The sequence below is a fragment of the Oncorhynchus mykiss genome, chromosome 23, assembly GCF_013265735.2.
Source record: "Oncorhynchus mykiss isolate Arlee chromosome 23, USDA_OmykA_1.1, whole genome shotgun sequence".
In the NCBI taxonomy this organism is placed as follows: domain Eukaryota; kingdom Metazoa; phylum Chordata; class Actinopteri; order Salmoniformes; family Salmonidae; genus Oncorhynchus; species Oncorhynchus mykiss.
This window is the reverse complement of record NC_048587.1, coordinates 14,040,286-14,059,588: the sequence shown is the minus strand read 5'-3', so window position 1 is coordinate 14,059,588 and position 19,303 is coordinate 14,040,286. Positions and strand designations below refer to the sequence as shown.

Genomic DNA, 19,303 nt, shown 5'->3' with positions numbered 1-19,303 from the left:
GTTCTATGGGGTTGAGATCTGGAGACTGGCTATGCCACTCCAGGACCTTGAAATGCTTCTTACGAAGCCACTCCTTCGTTGCCCGGGTGGTGTGTTTGGGATCATTGTCATGCTGAAAGACCCAGCCACATTTCATCTTCAATGCCCTTGCTGATGGAAGGAGGTTTTCACAAAAAATCTCACGATACATGGCCCCATTCATTCTTTCCTTTACACGGATCAGTCGTCCTGGTCCCTTTGCAGAAAAACAGCCCCAAAGCATGATGTTTCCACCCCCATGCTTCACAGCAGGTATGGTGTTCTTTGGATGCAACTCAGCATTCTTTGTCCTCCAAACACGACGAGTTGAGTTTTTACCAAAATGTTATATTTTGTTTTCATTTGACCATATGACATTCTCCCAATCTTCTTCTGGATTATCCAAATGCTCTCTAGCAAACTCAGACGGGCATGGATATGTACTGGCTTAAGCAGGATTTGAGTCCCTGGCGGCGTAGTGTGTTACTGATGGTAGGCTTTGTTACTTTGATCCCAGCTCTCTGCAGGTCATTCACTAGGTCCTCCCGTGTGGTTCTGGGATTATTGCTCACCGTTCTTGTGATCATTTTGACCCCACAGGGTGAGATCTTGCGTGGGAACCCCAGATCGAGGGAGATTATCAGTGGTCTTGTATGTCTTCCATTTCCTAATAATTGCTCCCACAGTTGATTTCTTCAAACCAAGCTGCCAAACCAAAAATACCTATTGCAGATTCAGTCTTCCCAGCCTGGTGCAGGTCTACAATTTTGTTTCTGGTGTCCTTTGACAGCTCTTTGGTCTTGGCCATAGTGGAGTTTGGAGTCTGACTGTTTGAGGTTGTGGACAGGTGTCTTTAATACTGATAACAAGTTCAAACAGGTGCCATTAATACAGGTAACGAGTGGAGGACAGAGGAGCCTCTTAAAGAAGAAGTTACAGGTCTGTGAGAGCCAGAAATCTTGCTTGTTTGTAGGTGACCAAATACTTATTTTCCACCATAATTTGCAAATAAATTCATAAAAATTCCTACAATGTAATTTTCTGGGAAAAACATTCTCATTTTGTCTGTCATAGTTGAAGTGTACCTATGATGAAAATTACAGGCCTCTCTCATCTTTTTAAGTGGGAGAACTTGCACAATTGGTGGCTGACTAAATACTTTTTTGCCCCACAGTATTATTACAGTCATTTACCATTCTTGGAGTGGACACGTTGTTTGCGTGTTCACCACCTTTGCTACAGTTGTGAGAAACAAGTTTTAGTTTACTTCATACCATTTGAGAGTTTTGTCAATTTCTTTGTTGTCTTTTGTTTGGAGCGCACCATGTGAGCCTGTGTCTGGTTTCTCTGTCCTGTAATTGTTGAGTAAGTGTATCAGAGCACGCATAATAGTAACTGGCCTGCGCACAATGTATAAAAGAGCCCATTTGGGGATGTCTGATAGAGGAAACAAACTCTAGACCTCCTTTACTCCACACACAGAGATACAAACAATGCTCTCCCCTGCCCTTCATTTGGCAAATTTGACCATAATTCTATCCTCCTGTTTCCTGCTTACAAGCAAAAACTAAAGCAAGAAGTACCAGTGACTCGCTCAATACGGAAGTGGTCAGATGACGTGGATGCTAAGCTACAGGACTGTTTTGCTAGCACAGACTGGAATATGTTCATCCAATTGAATTGAGGAGTATACCACCTCAGTCATCGGCTTCATCAATAAGTACATCGACAACGTCGTCCCCACAGTGACCTTACATACATATCCCAACCAAAAGCCATGGATTACAAGCAACATCCACATCGCGCTAAAGGCTAGAGCTCCCGCTTTCAAGGAGCGGGACACTAATCTGGACACTTATAAGACATCCCGCTATGCCCTCAGATGAACCATCAAAGAGCAAAGAGTCAATACCTGATTAAGATTGAATCCTACTACACCGGCTCTGACGCTCGTCGGATGTGGCAGGTCTTGAAAACTATTACGGACTACAAAGGGAAACCAGCCGCGAGCTGCCCTTTGACGCGAGCCTACCAGACGAGCTAAATTACTTTTTTGCTGGTTTTGAGGCAAGCAATACTGAAGCATACTTGAGAGCACCAGCTGTTCTGGATGACTGTGTGATAACGCTCTTGGTAGCCGATGTGAGCAAGACCTTTAAACAGGTGAACATTCACAAAGCCGCGGGGCCAGACGGATTACCAGGACGTGTACTCAAAGCATGGGCTGACCAACTGGCAAGTGTCTTCACTGACATTTTCAACCTCTCCCTGACCGAGTCTGTAATACAACACTGTAATGCAGCTGAGCCGTTGTTACTCCTAGATGATTCCACTTCACAATAACAAAGCTTCTCCGGCCAACTGTAAGTGCTAACAGGACAGAAATCTGATGAACTGACTTACTGGAAAGGTGGCATCCTATGACAGTGCCACGTTGAAAGTCGATTTTATACACCTGTCAGCAACGGGTGTATCTGAACTAGCCGTATCCACTAATTTAAAAGGGTGTCCTCATACGTTTGGCTGGACCCAGTTGATACATTTTTGCAGGTTTGCTTGCTAGAGCTCAAGACACAGAAAAGGAGACAGAGGCAGAGTAGGGTGATGAATGCGATTGAAAGAACCTATACCATGCTTTGCCAATCTCTAGCATCTCTACTTACCAGCTGTAAAGTGAAATGTGTCCGTCGCTATAAAATAAACGTCTGAATCCAACTTTTGTCCAAACCGCACCCTATTCCTGTTGAGTTAGACAGTGGGCTGCCATGAGACCACACACTTCACGCAAGACTTCCTGACACAAAATCTACCACTGTCTACACAGCAGGAATAGGGTGTGGTTTGGACAAAAGTTGGATTCAGACGTTTATTTGATATTGAGGGTCATGTTTCACTTTACGTCCGGTAAGTAGAGTTCCTAGATATTAGACATATGTCTTTGTTGACATAATATTTTTTCATGGTAGGGTTATTTTCTGTCCCAACCCACCAGAACGATTCACAACTCAGAGAGTCCAACCAATACAGAACCTCTTGATGTTGTTTCCCAAATCTAGCTAGCTAGCTAACTTTAGCTGACCATATGCCTTGCTCTAACCTAACATTTCAACGTTACGGACAGTAATGGACAGTATGATGACTTCTCTTTGTAAATCCATAACTATGTATGTTATTATTGCACTTTCTGATCTAGACTCTTATGTTGGATCTTATTTTCTTTCAACCAGGAGAGAGAGTACAAAAGGGAGGCCAGCCTTCAACGACAGCTTTGTAAAGCTGGGAGAACTCTGATACATTGCCAAAGAGGGTGAGTAAACATTGTCTTGTCACCAAATAAAACCAGTGCCAGTTCATGTCCTGGGCCCATATTCATAAAGTGTCTTGTAACTTCCTATCCTGTAGCCCTCAAATTCAAGCGGAAGAAGCCTAACCAGATGACTTCCTATCATTTAACAGAACATTATCTCTATGTCATGCTGGGTTGAGGGCCTCTAGGTCTGTGTGAGGGACATGCAAGAACACAGTCGTCCACTTTTGTTATGAGTAGTGTTAGCTAAAATGATGGATTAAAAAAAACGGTATATGCTTTGCACATAAACCCCTGTAAAAATGTAAAAAAATATTACATGTTGAAATACTGCAGTGTGTCTGTAATATTTTCAAAAATGTTAGATGCCAGAGATTTTTCTTTGAGAACTGTAGGCTATGATAATGGCTTGATTACTGATACAATGGTGCATGTATTTGTCTTTCAGTTACACCTGTGTTGGCGCCGACAGCATTTGCAGACTTTGAGTCCAGAGGCCGGGTGACCAAGCTATTGCATATGGAGAAGGCAACTTAAGTGACTGTGAGCTCCAACAAGACAAACATCAGACATGGACTGGGTCAAGTGGCTACAGATAACCTGCACTTCCTAGATTGGATAGTGAAGGAGGTCAGAGACAAGGGGATATCAATGTCTTCCATCCTTTTTTACTGCCGATTGTCTTATAGCAGAACTAGGTGAAGATGCTTGCACGCTTAGAAAAAAGCGTAATTTGTGGAGAGATAGTTCTACCAAGAACTGTTTTGATCTGAAGTACCCTTTCTGTAAGACAAGAGTTCTTTGTAATGCAAAGGGATCTAAATAGAACGATTAATATCCAAATAACTGTTTTTGAAAGAAAGGATGATTCTTTCTTTGGAAGTCAAGAATTATTTTTCGGAAGGCAAGTGTTGTTTGGAAGGCAACAAGGCTTCTACATAGAGACATATTTCCAAGCATGCTCTATTGCAGGGTGATTTTCAGAACTGTTTGTTTTAATATCTGTGTTTTTGCATGTGAATTGATTTGGCCTGTAAACCAGGATTTTCTTAACACCACTGGGTTAGGGTATAACTAGGCCCTCAAAGAAAGGCCTTTTGATACACTATATATACAAAATTGTGTATGTGGACACCCGTTCAAATTAGTTTAGTGGATTCGGCTTTTTCAGCCACACCCGTTGCTGACAGGTGTATAAAATTGAGCACACAGCCACGCACCTCCATAGACTAACCTTGGCAGTGGAATGGCCTTACTGAACAGCTCAATAACTTTCAACGTGGCACTGTCGAAGGATGCCACCTTTCCAACAAGTCAGTTCCTCAAATTTCTACCCTGCTAAAGCTGTCCCGGTCAACTGTAAGTGTTGTTATTGTGAAGTGGCAATATCTAGGCTCAGCCGTGAAATGGTAGGCCACACAAGCTCACAGATTGGGAGTTTGCAGAATGCTGGGGGCGCATCTGTCCTCGGTTTCAACACTTACTACAGAGTTCCAAATTGCCTCTGGAAGCAACATCAGCACAAGAGCTGTTTGTCGGGAGCTTCCTGAAATAGGTTTACATGGCCTAAGAACACCATGCGCAATGCCAAGCGTCGGCTGTAGTGGTGTAAAGCTCACCGCCATTGGACTCTGGAGCAGTGGAAACATGTTCTCTGGAGTGATGAATCACTCTTCACCATCTGGCAGCCCGACAACCTGGGTTTGGCGGATGCTTGGAGAAGCAACCTGCCCCAAAGCATTGTTCCAACAGTAAAGTTTTTTGGAGGAGGAATAATGGTATGGGGCTGTTGTGGCTAGGCCCCTTAGTTCCAGTGAAGGGAAATCTTAACTCTACAGCATTTCCATGACCTCAACCTCATCTAACACCTTTGGGATGAATTTGAATGCTGAGGCCTAAGCCAGGACTAATTGCCCAACATCACTAATTATCTTGTGGATGACTGGAAGCAAGTCCCAGCAACAATGTTCCAACATTTAGTGGAAAGCCTTCCCATAAGAGTGGAGACTGTTATAGAAGCAAAGGTGACCAACTCCATATTAATTCCCATGATGTTCAAGTAGCATACTTTTGGCCACGTTGAGTATGTGTAATTATTGTCATAAAAGTTTTTATTTTAAAGACTAATAAGGCTGTTAGAACCATTCATTGATGTTTCTAGGAAGAACCCTCCAAAGATAAAACGGTTCTCGGTAGAAACTTTAACATATGGTTCTAGGCAGAACCCTTCATATAGGATTCTAGGTACAGTTGAAGTCGGAAGTTTACATACACTTAGACTGGAGTCATTAAAACTCATTTTTCAACCACAACAATTTCTTGTTAACAAACTATAGTTTTGGAAGTTGGTTAGGACATCTACTTTGTGCATGACACAAATAATTTTTCCAACAATTGGTTAGAGACAGATGATTTCACTTACAATTCACTGTATCACAATTCCAGTGGGTCAGAAGTTTACATACACTAAGTTGACTGTGCCTTTAAACAGCTTGGAAAATTCCAGAAAATGATGTCATGGCTTTAGAAGCTTCTGATTGACATAATTTGAGTCAATTGGAGGTGTACCTGTGGATGTATTTCAAGACCTACGAAATCAGTGCCTCTTTGCTTGACAGCATAGAAAAATCAAAAGAAATCAGCAAAGACCTCAGAAATAAAGTTATAGACCTCCACAAGTGTGGTTCAATGCCTGAAGGTACCACGTTCATCTGTACAAACAATAGTACGCAAGTATAAACACCACGGTACCACGCAGCCGTCATACTGTTCAGGAAGGAGACGCGTTCTGTCTCCTAGAGATGAACGTACTTTGGTGCGAAAAGTGCAAATCAATCCCAGAACAACAACAAATGACATTGTGAAGATGCTGGAGGAAACAGGTACAAATATATCTATATCCACAGTAAAACGAGTCCTATATCGACATAACCTGAATGGCCGCTCAGCAAGGAAGAAGCCACTGCTCCAAAACCTCCATAAAAAAAGCCAGACTACGGTTTGCAACTGCACATGGGGACAAATGTCGTACTTTTTGGAGAAATGTCAACTGGTCTGATGAAACAAAAATATAATTGTTTGGCCATAATGACCATTGTTATGTTTGGAGGAAAAAGGGGGAGTCTTGCAAGCCGAAGAACACCTTCCCAACCGTGAAGCACGGGGGTGGCAGCATCATGTTGTAGGGGGGATTTTCTGCAGGAGGGACTGGTGCACTTCACAAAATAGATGGCTTCATGACGGAGGAATATGTGGATATATTGAAGCAACATCTCAAGACATCAGTCAGGAAGTCAAAGCTTGGTCACAAATGGGCCTTTCAAATGGATAATGACCTCAAGCATGCTTCCAAAGTTGTGGCAAAATGGTAAAAACTAATTCAAGGTATTGGAGTGGCCATCACAAAGCCCTGACCTCAATCCTATAGAAAATCTGTCGGCAAAACTGAAAACGTGTGAGTGAGCAAGGTCTACAAACCTGACTCAGTTACTGTCATTCTCTGACCTTTAATATCTCTGTTTTCTTTATATTTTGGTTAGGTCAGGGTGTGAGAAGGGTGGGTATGCTAGTTTTTGTATGTCTAGGGGTTTTGTAGGTCTATGTATTTATATGTCTATGGTGGCCTGATATGGTTCCCAATCAGAGGCAGCTGTTTATCATTGCCTCTGATTAGGGATTGTATTTAGGTGGCCCTTTTCCCTTTTATGTTTGTGGGTTCTTGTTCTATTTTTAGTTGCCTGTCTGCACTACTCATATTAGCGTCACGGTTCGTTTTGTTGTTTTGTTCGTTTGTTCAGTGTTCATTCTTAAATGAAGAAGAATGTACGCATACCACGCAGCACCTTGGTCTCCTCCTTACAACGAACGTGACAGAAGAACCCACCATAAAAGGACCAAGCAGCGTGTTCAGGAGGAGCAGACACCATGGACATGGGACGAGATTTTGGACGGTAAAGGATCCTGGAGGTGGGAGGAAATATTGGCAGGAAAGGATCGCCTGCCATGGGAGCAGGGGGAGATAGCGCAGGAGGAACAGCGATGATACGAGGGGACACGGTTAGCACGGAAGCCCGAGAGGCAGCCTCAATAATTGGAGGCTCAGGTCTCCAACCTGACTCAGCTAATCTCCTCGTGTGCCCCACCCAAAAAATTGTTTTACAAGGGATTATATTTAGGTGGCCATTTTCCCTTTTGTGTTTGTGGGTTATTGTTCTATGTTTAGTTGACTGTCTGCACTACTCACATTAGCTTCACAGTTCGTTTTGTTATTTTGTTTGTTTGTTCAGTGTTCATTCTTAAATAAAGAAGAATGTACGCATACAACGCTGCACCTTGGACTCCTCCGTACAACGAACATGACAGTTACACCAGCACTGTCAGGAGGAATGGGCCAAAATTCACCCAACTTATTGTGGGATGCTTGTGGAAGGCTACCAGAAACATTTGAACCAAGTTAAACAATTTAAAGGCAATGCTACCAAATACGAATTGAGTGTATGTAAACTTCTGACCCACTGGAAATGTGATGAAAGAAATAAAAGCTGAAATGAATCATTCTCTTTACTATTATTCTGACATTTCACATTCTTAAAATAAAGTGGTGATCCTAACTGACATAACACAGGGAATGTTGACCAGGATTAAATGTCAGAAATTGTGAAAAACTGAGTTTAAATATATTTGACTGAGGTGTATGTAAACTTCTGACTTCAACTGTATAAACATGTACAATGGGTTCTATGAGGAACTCTACATATAGGGTTCTAGGTGGAACCCTTTGCAAATGGTTCTACCTAGCACCTAAAAAGCTTCCCATATGGGGACAAACCGAAGAACCCTATATGGTTCTATTTAGCACCTTTTTTTCCAAGAGTGTAGGTTGACAGAAACCAGGAGCATAAGGCTGAAATCCAACAGATTGGAATGTAACATGGCAAGACCCTCTCACAGTACAAAATCAGAGTTTTGTCTTCTTTGAATGGAGAGGGAAATTGCAGACAAAACTTTGATCAGGAACATCTTAGAGGAGTAAATTAGCCATTTGCTCAAGGACACAGCACATCTTTACACCATCAAGACAGCCTGTACTGGATTTAGTACTGAACTAATTGAGGCAGTTGTAGAACACAGGACATAAATATTTGACTTAGCCTACGTTGTCAACAACCTTCCAGTATTCAGATTACAACATGCAAGAGAAATTCTGCACATCATCAGTAAAGATTTTGATTACATGGGTTAAGTTGATGAGGAAGATGAAGACTTTGAGATGGAAACACAACTCAGATACCCCAAAAAAAGGTACACCTGCACAAACATGGCACCACTGGTTAACAGTAGGCCACTAGAATGAAGCTTTTAATACACAACTGTCGTTCTACAGTGCATTCGGAAAGTATTCAGACCCGTTCCCTTTTTCAACATTTTGCTACATTGCAGCCTTATTCTAAAATATATATTTTTAAAAATATCCTCATCAATCTACACACAGCACCCCATAATGACAATGTGTATTACATATATAATTGCATAAGTATTCAGACCATTTGCTATGAGAATCGAAATTATGCTCAGATGCATCCTGTTTCCATTGACCCTCCTTGAAATGTTTCTACAACTTGATTGGAGTCTAACTGTAGTAAATTGAATTGATTGAACGTAATTTGGGAAGGCACACACCTGTCTATATAAGGTCCCACCGTTGACAGCGCATGTCAGAGCAAAAACCAAGACATGAGGTCGAAGAATTTGTCTGTAGAGCTCCGAGACACGATTGTGCTGAGGCACAGATCTGGGGAAGGGTACAAAAAAATGTCTGCAGTATTGAAGGTCTCCAAGAACACAGTGGCTTCCAGTGGCTTCATTCTTAAATGGAAGACATTTGGAACCACCAAGATGCTTCCTAGAACTGGCCGCGCGTACAAACTGAGCAATCGGGGGAGAAAGGCCTTGGTCAGGGAAGTGACCAAAGCTCCAGAGTTCCTCTGTGGAGAAGGGAGAACCTTCCAGAAGGACAACCATCTCTGCAGCACTCCACCAATCAGGCCTTTATAGTAGAGTGGCCAGACAGAAGCCACTCCTCAGTAAAAGGCACATGACAGCCCGCTTGGAGTTTGCCAAAAGGTACCTAAAGGACTCTCAGACCATGAGAAACAACTCTTTGGCCTGAATGTCAAGCGTCGCATCTGGAGGAAACCTGGCACCATCCCTACAGTGAAGCTGGTAGTATCATGCTGTAGGGATGTTTTTCAGAGGCCGGGACTGGGAGACTAGCCAGGATCGATGGAAAGGTGAACGTATCAGTACAGAGAGATTCCTGATGAAAACCTGGTCAAACTATAATATTTGTTGGTCTTTATCTGTTGTGGTGTAGTACTGTCTTTTTGCTAGCTAGAGAAATCTACTTTAAGTGCTGCTTGTCTTCCCAGTGTCCTACTTGGTGTGTGAACTGTTGACCGCTCATAACTTGCAGATACAGTGCCTTGCGAAAGTATTCGGCCCCCTTGAACTTTGCGACCTTTTGCCACATTTCAGGCTTCAAACATAAATATAGAAAACTGTATTTTTTTGTGAAGAATCAACAACAAGTGGGACACAATCATGAAGTGGAACGACATTTATTGGATATTTCAAACTTTTTTAACAAATCAAAAACTGAAAAATTGGGCGTCCAAAATTATTCAGACCCTTTACTTTCAGTGCAGCAAACTCTCTCCAGAAGTTCAGTGAGGATCTCTGAATGATCCAATGTTGACCTAAATGACCAATGATGATAAATACAATCCACCTGTGTGTAATCAAGTCTCCGTATAAATGCACTTGCACTGTGATAGTCTCAGAGGTCCGTTAAAAGCGCAGAGAGCATCATGAATGACAAGGAACACACCAGGCAGGTCCGAGATACTGTTGTGAAGAAGTTTAAAGCCGGATTTTGATACAAAAAGATTTCCCAAGCTTTAAACATCCCAAGGAGCACTGTGCAAGCGATAATATTGAAATGGAAGGAGTATCAGACCACTGCAAATCTACCAAGGCATGACCGTCCCTCTAAACTTTCAGCTCATACAAGGAGAAGACTGATCAGAGATGCAGCCAAGAGGCCCATGATCACTCTGGATGAACTGCAGAGATCTACAGCTGAGGTGGGAGACTCTGTCCATAGGACAACAATCAGTCGTATATTGCACAAATCTGGCCTTTATGGAAGAGTGGCAAGAAGAAAGCCATTTCTTAAAGATATCCATAAAAAGTGTCGTTTAAAGTTTGCCACAAGCCACCTGGGAGACACACCAAACATGTGGAAGAAGGTGCTCTGGTCAGATGAAACCAAAATTGAACTTTTTGGCAACAATGCAAAACGTTATGTTTGGCGTAAAAGCAACACAGCTGAACACACCATCCCCACTGTCAAACATGGTGGTGGCAGCATCATGGTTTGGGCCTGCTTTTCTTCAGCAGTGACAGGGAAGATGGATGGAGCCAAATACAGGACCATTCTGGAAGAAAACCTGATGGAGTCTGCAAAAGACCTGAGACTGGGACGGAGATTTGTCTTCCAACAAGACAATGATCCAAAACATAAAGCAAAATCTACAATGGAATGGTTCAAAAATAAACATATCCAGGTGTTAGAATGGCCAAGTCAAAGTCCAGACCTGAATCCAATCGAGAATCTGTGGAAAGAACTGAAAACTGCTGTTCACAAATGCTCTCCATCCAACCTCACTGAGCTCGAGCTGTTTTGCAAGGAGGAATGGGAAAAAATGTCAGTCTCTCGATGTGCAAAACTGATAGAGACATACCCCAAGCGACTTACAGCTGTAATCGCAGCAAAAGGTGGCGCTACAAAATATTAACTTAAGGGGGCTGAATAATTTTGCACGCCCAATTTTTCAGTTTTTGATTTGTTAAAAAGGTTTGAAATATCCAATAAATGTCGTTCCACTTCATGATTGTGTCCCACTTGTTGTTGATTCTTCACAAAAAAATACAGTTTTATATCTTTATATTTGAAGCCTGAAATGTGGCAAAAGGTGGCAAAGTTCAAGGGGGCCGAATACTTTCGCAAGGCACTGTAGTTGTTGACATATCAACCAGGATCAAGGGGCAGAGCAATTTGTGACTTGTTGTGGTAGTCAGTGGCTGTATTGGAGGGGGAGTGGTTTCACCTCAATAAGGCAATCAACAATTAGTACAGGGAGGTGTGCTCTCAACCTCTGCTGGGCAATTATCAATTTGTGTTAGTTCTTCAGTCTCTCCTGGTTTCTTGGCCGGCAGCTGTAGCGGCAGTCGTGTCAGTTTTGATGCAAAACTAAGACCATTGCCGAAACAAAGACTGTTCTGCAGAGTTGTTTTCTATCTCCCTTTCCTCCAACCCTAATCACTCAGCCCCTACCCAGATGGTCATGCTCCATTGCAATCTTCACCCTCTCTCCTACTACTCTCTCCTCTTCTATGATATCATATTTCCCTTCTGCTAAATCCTTCTCCCTGATGTCTCCTGATTCTGCCTGATTCTGTACTCTCCTCCCTTCTGCAGCCTATGACTCGCACTGTCCCCTTTCCAGTCCTCCTCCTCCCCCTCCCTCCTCCCTCTCTGTGGACGACTTTGTCAGCCACTTTGAAAAGGTTGACAACATCCGCTACTCATTCATTCAGCCTATTGTGTCCACTGGTGTCATTCACACAGAACAACCCTACGCCTTGACCTCTTTCTCCCCTCTCTCTCCAGATGACATCCGGCAACTAGTGAAGTCTGGCTGCCCGACATCCTACCCGCTCGACCACCTCCTCCCTTCTCCAGACCATCTCTGGAGTCTTCACTTCCCTCCAACTCACCCTGACCACTGGCTGCGACCCCTCTGACCTCAAAATGGCATGAGTTGCTCCCCTCAAGAAACCAACACTCATCTGACAAACTGAATACTTGTATCCCCTTATTTTCTTTCCAAAACACTTGAGCATGCTGTCTTTGATCAGCTCTCTCTGTTCTTATCCTCCTAGATCTATCTGGCTTCCTTTGACACGGTGAACCACCAGGCTCTGCACATTTTTTAATTGTATCCCACATGGCTGGCAGCTCCTACCAGGTGACATGGAGAGGATCTGTGTCTGCACCATGTACTCTCACTACTGGTGTCCACCACGGCTCGGTTCTAGGCCCTCTTCTCTCTATACACCAAATCACTCTGCTCAGTCATATACTCACATGGTCTCTCCTATAACTGCTCCTCCCCCCGTTCTGACACCCAGGTGGCAACATTCATCTCTCTGTGCCTGACAGATATCTCAACTTGGATGTCGTCCCACCACCTCAAGCTCAACCTCGACAAGACGGAACTGCTCTTCCTCCCGGTAGAGAGCAGTCTATGACTTGTGTGGCTGGAGTCTTTGACAATTTTTGGTCCTTCCTCTGACACCGTCTAGTATATAGGTCCTGGATGGCAGGAAGTGTGGCAACAGTGATGTACTGGGCCGTACACACTATCCTCTGTAGCACCTTATGGTCAGATGCAGAGCAGTTGCCATACCAGGCGGTGATGCAACCGGTCAGGATGCTCTTGATGGTGCAGCTGTAAAACTTTTTGAGGATCTGGGGACCCATGCCAAATTTTTTCAGTCTCCTGAGGGAGAAAAGGTGTTGTCGTGCCCTCTTCACAACTTTCTTGGTGTGTTTGGACCATGATAGTTTGTTTGGACCATGATAGGGGTTCTGAATGTTTCAGCCGCCTCATTGCCCTGAACTGGTACCTAAAAGAAGGTCTCCTTTTGTAACAATTTTAACTTGCTGCTCGGGGCAACCAGCAATCTTTAAAAGAGATGGGATTCACCCTATTTCCAGCAACTGCAAACTGTTTTAGACACTGACGGTCTTGGTCTGGTAGTGCTCCAATCCTCCCTGTCATAATTAGCAAAAGAGGACATGGAAAGCATATTATGTCCCGTAGTGTAGTTAATTTAAGTAACCTAATTTATGTTCCTCTAACTCCCCTAAATAACATGTCAAGATCGGTTCATTGAATATAAGATCTCTAAATAAGTTGTTCACATGCAATTTGTTATTTCCAAATACATTTATATTTTCATGCTAACTGAAACCTAAGACAGTAGGTTAAGTATGAAACAAATCCATTTTTAGATTTTAAGGCAACAAAATGGGATGACTGTCTCTCGGTACCCTCCTCTTCATTGACATTCAAGGCACTAGAAGCTGATTTGTTTAAGTCTTTATAATGCTAAATACATGCTAAGATGTGCAGTATTCGGCAATTGATATAAAAAAAAAATGTTACTTTTGATATCTGTTTCTCTATTGAATCCTATGGGGAATTGTTTATATAAAAAGTTCTTACTATTGATATCGATAATTAACATGACATTTTTCATATCAATCAATCATATAAAAACGTGTCATTGATATCGAAAATAACATTATTGTTGTAAAAAAATGAAATTATTAATAGAAATAATACAATGAATATACCTGTATGTTAAAACGGCTTTCCATACTCGACTAGACTACAAAAAGAGGTTATGCCTACTGTTGGCCCCAACATACTGTCAATTGTAAATGGCTCCCTTCCAGCCTGCTTTAAAATTGCTCTGATCCAACCTCTTCTTAAAAAGCTCAATCTTCACCCCTCTTTACTGAGCAAATATAGACCTCTCTCAACTTGTTTTATTTATCCAAGATTTTAGACGTTTTCAACGTTGGTTTATTTGAGTATGAACACCTTATTTGGAAAAAATTCCAATTGGGCTTCCACTCACTTCACACAACGGAAACTGCTTTATTAAAAGTCAGTAATGACCTTGTGTTGGCTGAGGATGCCGGCGAATGCTCTATTCTAATTATTTTGGATCTCAGTGCCGCGTTTGACACTATTGATCATTATATACTTGTTGACCGGCTGGAGAGGTGGGTGGGAATCTCAGGAGTTGCCCTCGACTGGTTCAGATCATATCGATGTGGCAGATTATTTTTCAGTGAACATGGGTGGTTCAGTATCGTTCCCAGCACCTATTCACTATGCCTTTTGTCATCGAAGAATTATAGCTAAAGTCAAATCTTTTTCTTCAGTCCCTGATCTGGAAAAAGGTATACATGCTTTTATTTCCTCTTTGAATGCATGTCTCCGTCATCTACAGTTTATCCCAAATGCTGCAACTCGACATTTAACAGGCACCTATTTTAGCTTCTTTACACTGGCTACCAGTCACTTTTAGACTAGATTTAACAAAAGTATTAATCACATTTAAGACTAGGCTTGGTTTATCCCCATCCTATATCTCTGATATTGTATCTCCCTACGAGCCAGGACACAGCCTGAGATCCTCTGGCATGGCGATCAGAGGCGATCAGGCTTGCAGAGTCAGTGGCTCTATTTAAATCCATGCTGAAGACACATTTTTATGAAGATGCTTTTAATGTATGATTTCAATGTACAGTATTTTAACTAGGTTTTTTTTTCAACATTATTCTTCTGCATCATGAGCTTTACCCAGTACCTGGATATTTTAGCCAAAAATCAGTTTTCTCTGCCAGTAGGCTGAAACTTGACCGCAAGTGGATCTTCCAGCTAGACAAGAACCCCAAGCCACACATCAACATCCACAAAGAAATGGTTCATTGAACATAAAAATCAACATTTAGCAATGGCCAGTCTCCGGACATGAAACCCATTGTAAACCTGTGGTTTTAAATGAAGAGGGAAGTCCATAAGGATATCACGGATATGGAAGGATTCTGTTCTCCAACTTATCAAATATTTTTGAAAAGGCTCAGTGCCATTATCCTCACAGTGAGGTATTAAAAACAGGGGTGTCAATCATTTTGACCCCTACCTTTTTGAGAGAAAAAAATATTTATTTGTTAAACAATTGTTTTTCATCTTTATCAAGGGTGTCAATCATTTCAGACCACACTGTAAATCTCCACACCTTTTAGATGTGTTCATCCTTGTAGAGAAACCTTCTAGGTGCTGTAGTTCATTCAGGCTCTTTGATATTTCACCAGACCTCCCTGGTCTTTAACCCTAATGCTCCCAGGATATTAGGATTTAGTTTAATTACTTCTGTCTCTTCTCCACAGCCACAGGTTGAACTGACATTACAGTAATTATCTCAAATAACACTTGTGAGTGATGTATGTTGAAGTGGAATAATGAGTGAAACATCAGCCTGATGAGGAGTGAAGGGAGACTGGTGATTACAGAGCTAATGCAGTGGAAAGGAACAGGGGAAGGGGAACCGAGCACCACTCCCACTCAAGTGTCTGTCTCGGTCTGTCTGTCTGTGTGGGTGGGTGTGTGTGTGTGTGGGTTGCATGAACATGTCGCATGAATATGTGTGCAAGTGTGAGAGTCTGCATGTGTAGTCAGTCAGGGAGAAGTGAAAGTCATTATGAAACAGATGTCTCCATATGCTCCCAGTAAGCTCTGCTTAATAAGGCTTGGAGGAACTCTTCATCACCAAGCACCAACCTCCCACACACCAAGCCCCACTGGAAGTTTGAGATCAGATCAGCGGTAGTCAGAAGTTCTACAGCTGCACCATCGAGAGCATCCTGACTGGTTGCATCACCACCTGGTATGGCAAGTGTTCGGCCTCCAACCGTAAGGCACTACAGAAGGTAGTACGTACGGCCCAATACATCACTGGGGCCAAACTTCCTGCCATCCAGGACCTCTAACCAGGCTGTGTCAGAGGAAGGCCCAAAAAATTGCCAAACACTCCAGCCACCCTAGTCATAGACTGTTCTCTCTTCTAACGCACGGAAAGCGATACCGGAGCACCAAGTCTAGGTCCAAAAGGCTTCTTAACAGCTTCTACCTCCAAGTCATAAGACTCCTGAACAGCTAACCAAATGGCTACCCAGACTATTTGCATTGACCTTGGCTTGTAAGTAAGCATTTCACTGCAAGGTTGTCTTCGGCACATGTGACAAATAAAATGTGATTTGATTTGTGTTGATACACTACGCTTCCATAGAGTATCTCTCAGGTATTCCCTAACTCTAAGTAACTGTATCTTCATTTGAAGGGCTTTGATCATCTTGGACTGTCAACAAAACAGCCCTCACAGTGCACTGGTCATTCCAGGGGAATGTCTTTAGACCGTTGCTGCAACTGTCCGTTTCCTTGTCGCACAGACATGAAAAAAGTATCTGCGACTGTCACAACATCCGTTGTCGTGGTTGCCGGACTGCTACAACAAATAGAACAAATCCTCTTGTGACAGGGAGTTCTAAAATTCTCTGATAGATTGACCTTTTATTTCGTCACACTGTAGTAGTAAGCTATTTTCTGTAAACTTGCCATTACTTTGTAAATAATTATGTACTTGGGGTTTATTTTCTTGTAATAATTAATCAAAAAGTAGCTAAAGTAAATACGTCATCAGCTATACTCTGTTCATTATATGAACTGACTAGCCAGCTAGCTAGAAAACTAGCTAGCAATGAACCAAAACATTGTTTAGAAAATTGCTTTAAGTTGCCTGGCTTGCTAGGTTGACATTTACCAAATTCATTTTTAAAACTGATGTTTTTTTTTGTGTTGTTTACAGACATGCCGATAGACGGACTGTAAACCAGCCTTCACACTCCCTCACATCCTGTCTCTCCCCCCCCATCCCTCTTTCCTCTGGAATTGGCCACTAGCTGCCCGATGGCCAGATGGCGTAGAGACAGATCCGTCATTGTTGGTGAGAAGCTTTACGTCAAGTGCCCATCTCAGTCTGGCGTGCCTAGCCTCAGGGTCAGCCCATACCAGCCTGTGTCAGTCCTCGTGGGCACCTCAGCTGTTCTGCCTTCATCATGGCCTACCTGCAGATGCTTCTCATTTGTAGGTTAATTTATCTGATTGGGGTCAGCGTCGGTGCATTGGTGTGTGAAGGAAGAGACCCCAATCAGAGCACAACTGGTTAGGATGGATGCTTTGTGGGAGCAATGAGTGTGTAATAGCCTCACAAAGACAGAGATAGGGACATGCAATTGAGAAGGTGTGCTTGTATGGGGGTGTGTTCTGTTTTTCCTTACTGTGAATATCTTGTTGTGATTTTCCGTGGTCGTCCGCCTCTGACATGCATATTGAGAAACATTGGCCACAGCAGTGGGTGGAGAACAGTCTGTCCCTGTGGGTGTGTTCTGTGTACAAAAAAATAAATAAAATGTTTATTTGAATTCATCGGGAAATACTTGCTCCAGTGGGAGTGATGTTCACCAGCAATCCAATGATAAGTCACCGCATCAGCCAGAGTTTCTGGATCATGCAAAATGTGACAAAAGGGGATTTCAAAAAGTTACATGAAATTGTTATGAGTTCTGAAAGCTGAACAACAATAAAGGAGGTTGAGAATATCCCAGTCCCCATGTCACCAAGGCAACAGTCTAATGACACTCATCATACAGTCTGGTGGCATCCAAGTCCATTACTCCAGCTAACCTGTAACACATAAAGAATTCTTGCAAACCCATAATCCAATGTGCCTTTTGTAAATTGCTGTTTCATTTCCTAAGAAGAAATTGTCTACGTGTGATGTATCAAAAGGATTACAGATGTAATATTAATGTTCTCGCAGACAATTAGACATTTACAAAATGGAACATTGTGTCTGTGAAAATGACCTAGTGGCTCAGGAACACGGTGACAGAGAGGAATCGTAAGGAGGTAATGCCACCATGCTGTGTTGACGGAGATACGTTTAAAGAAAGAACAGGGGTGTTAAAAGGAAGGCATCTCTCAGGTTCTTTCACACTGGATGACGGAATAAATCAGTAAGGGATACAAAAAAAATCATCAGTTATTCCCTAGCCAGAGGGCTCTCCTGTTCTTAAAAAAAACAACATTGAATAGCTCTGAATATATTTCATGGCACCAGATTTTATGCCAATCAAAAGTGAAACTTAATTTCACCTCTCCTATACAGACCAGAAAATAACATAAATTTTTTTCTGCCTTTGCGGTATTTTAATCCTCTGACTAAAAGTTTGTGTGGGCTTGTGGACGGGGCTGTGAACGCTTTTGTGTGTGTGTCTACACAGACTAGTGGTATCCACACAGACAGAGAGGTGTGTTCGGGCTGCCAACTAGGGTTAGGGGTCACAGAGGCATCCACTCCTACGGGGGGGCACTAGCTCTTCCTAAACAGAAGATTGATGACAGCCACCGCACAGGGATAACAGGTGTCTCTGTGTTCACAGGACTTACGCATCTCTTTCCAATCTTGCAACCATTCCCACAATCTCTCACTCACTGTCTCCTCTCTCCTTGTTCTCACCATCACCTATTCCACATCCCACTCCACTTACGCAAAACAGCCACTGTAGGATGGAAAGCCGTTTTAACATATATTAATTGCATTTTTTATATCAATAATTTCATATTTGTATATCAATAACTACATCGGATGATACTCGTTCACTCTGCTCGTTCATGCTGCTCGTTCCATGGGTAAGAAAATACTCCTACCATTGTCTCTCCCAAGCATCTTTGACCTGTGTTTTGGCTTTACTGCCCCGCATACTGCTTGTATCCGCAACACTAAGGGGTCCATACAGTGAGCAAGTTCTATGCTTTCTCACTGTTTATCGTGCATGTGTGATCTCACTGGTGCATGTGTGATCTCACTGGTGCATGTGTGATCTCACTGGTGCAAGTGTGATCTCACTGGTGCATGTGTGATCTCACTGGTGCAAGTGGGTGTTGCTTGAGTGTGTTTGCCATTTCACTGGCGGAGCTTGTTTTTGGGGAGGTGGGGTGTGGGTTGTGTTCACAAACTCTTTTTAGCTCACAACAAGCTTGTAGCATGGCTAACACAAAAAACGCCGCAAAGCTCAATGCGAAAGAGGAATACGTATCAAGCACTACAATCGATGAACTACTCGATCAGCAAAAAAAGTTCTATAAAGATCTAATAGATCTGCAGGAAAATCACTTTAAGTCCTTCCTGCAGCTCTTAATGGATTCTACACACAAA

General features: G+C 42.6%; 1 protein-coding gene across 2 annotated transcripts in view; it reads right to left on the bottom strand.

Annotated features, from left to right (window-relative positions):
- The window catches only part of tdt (terminal deoxynucleotidyl transferase), a 143,733-nt gene that overhangs the window by 112,526 nt on the left and 11,904 nt on the right, over positions 1–19,303 (bottom strand). For both annotated transcript variants that reach the window (XM_021580065.2, NM_001124706.1), the window contains 1 exon segment: positions 17,364–17,471. In XM_021580065.2, coding sequence (XP_021435740.1) covers positions 17,364–17,471 — 108 coding nt within the window.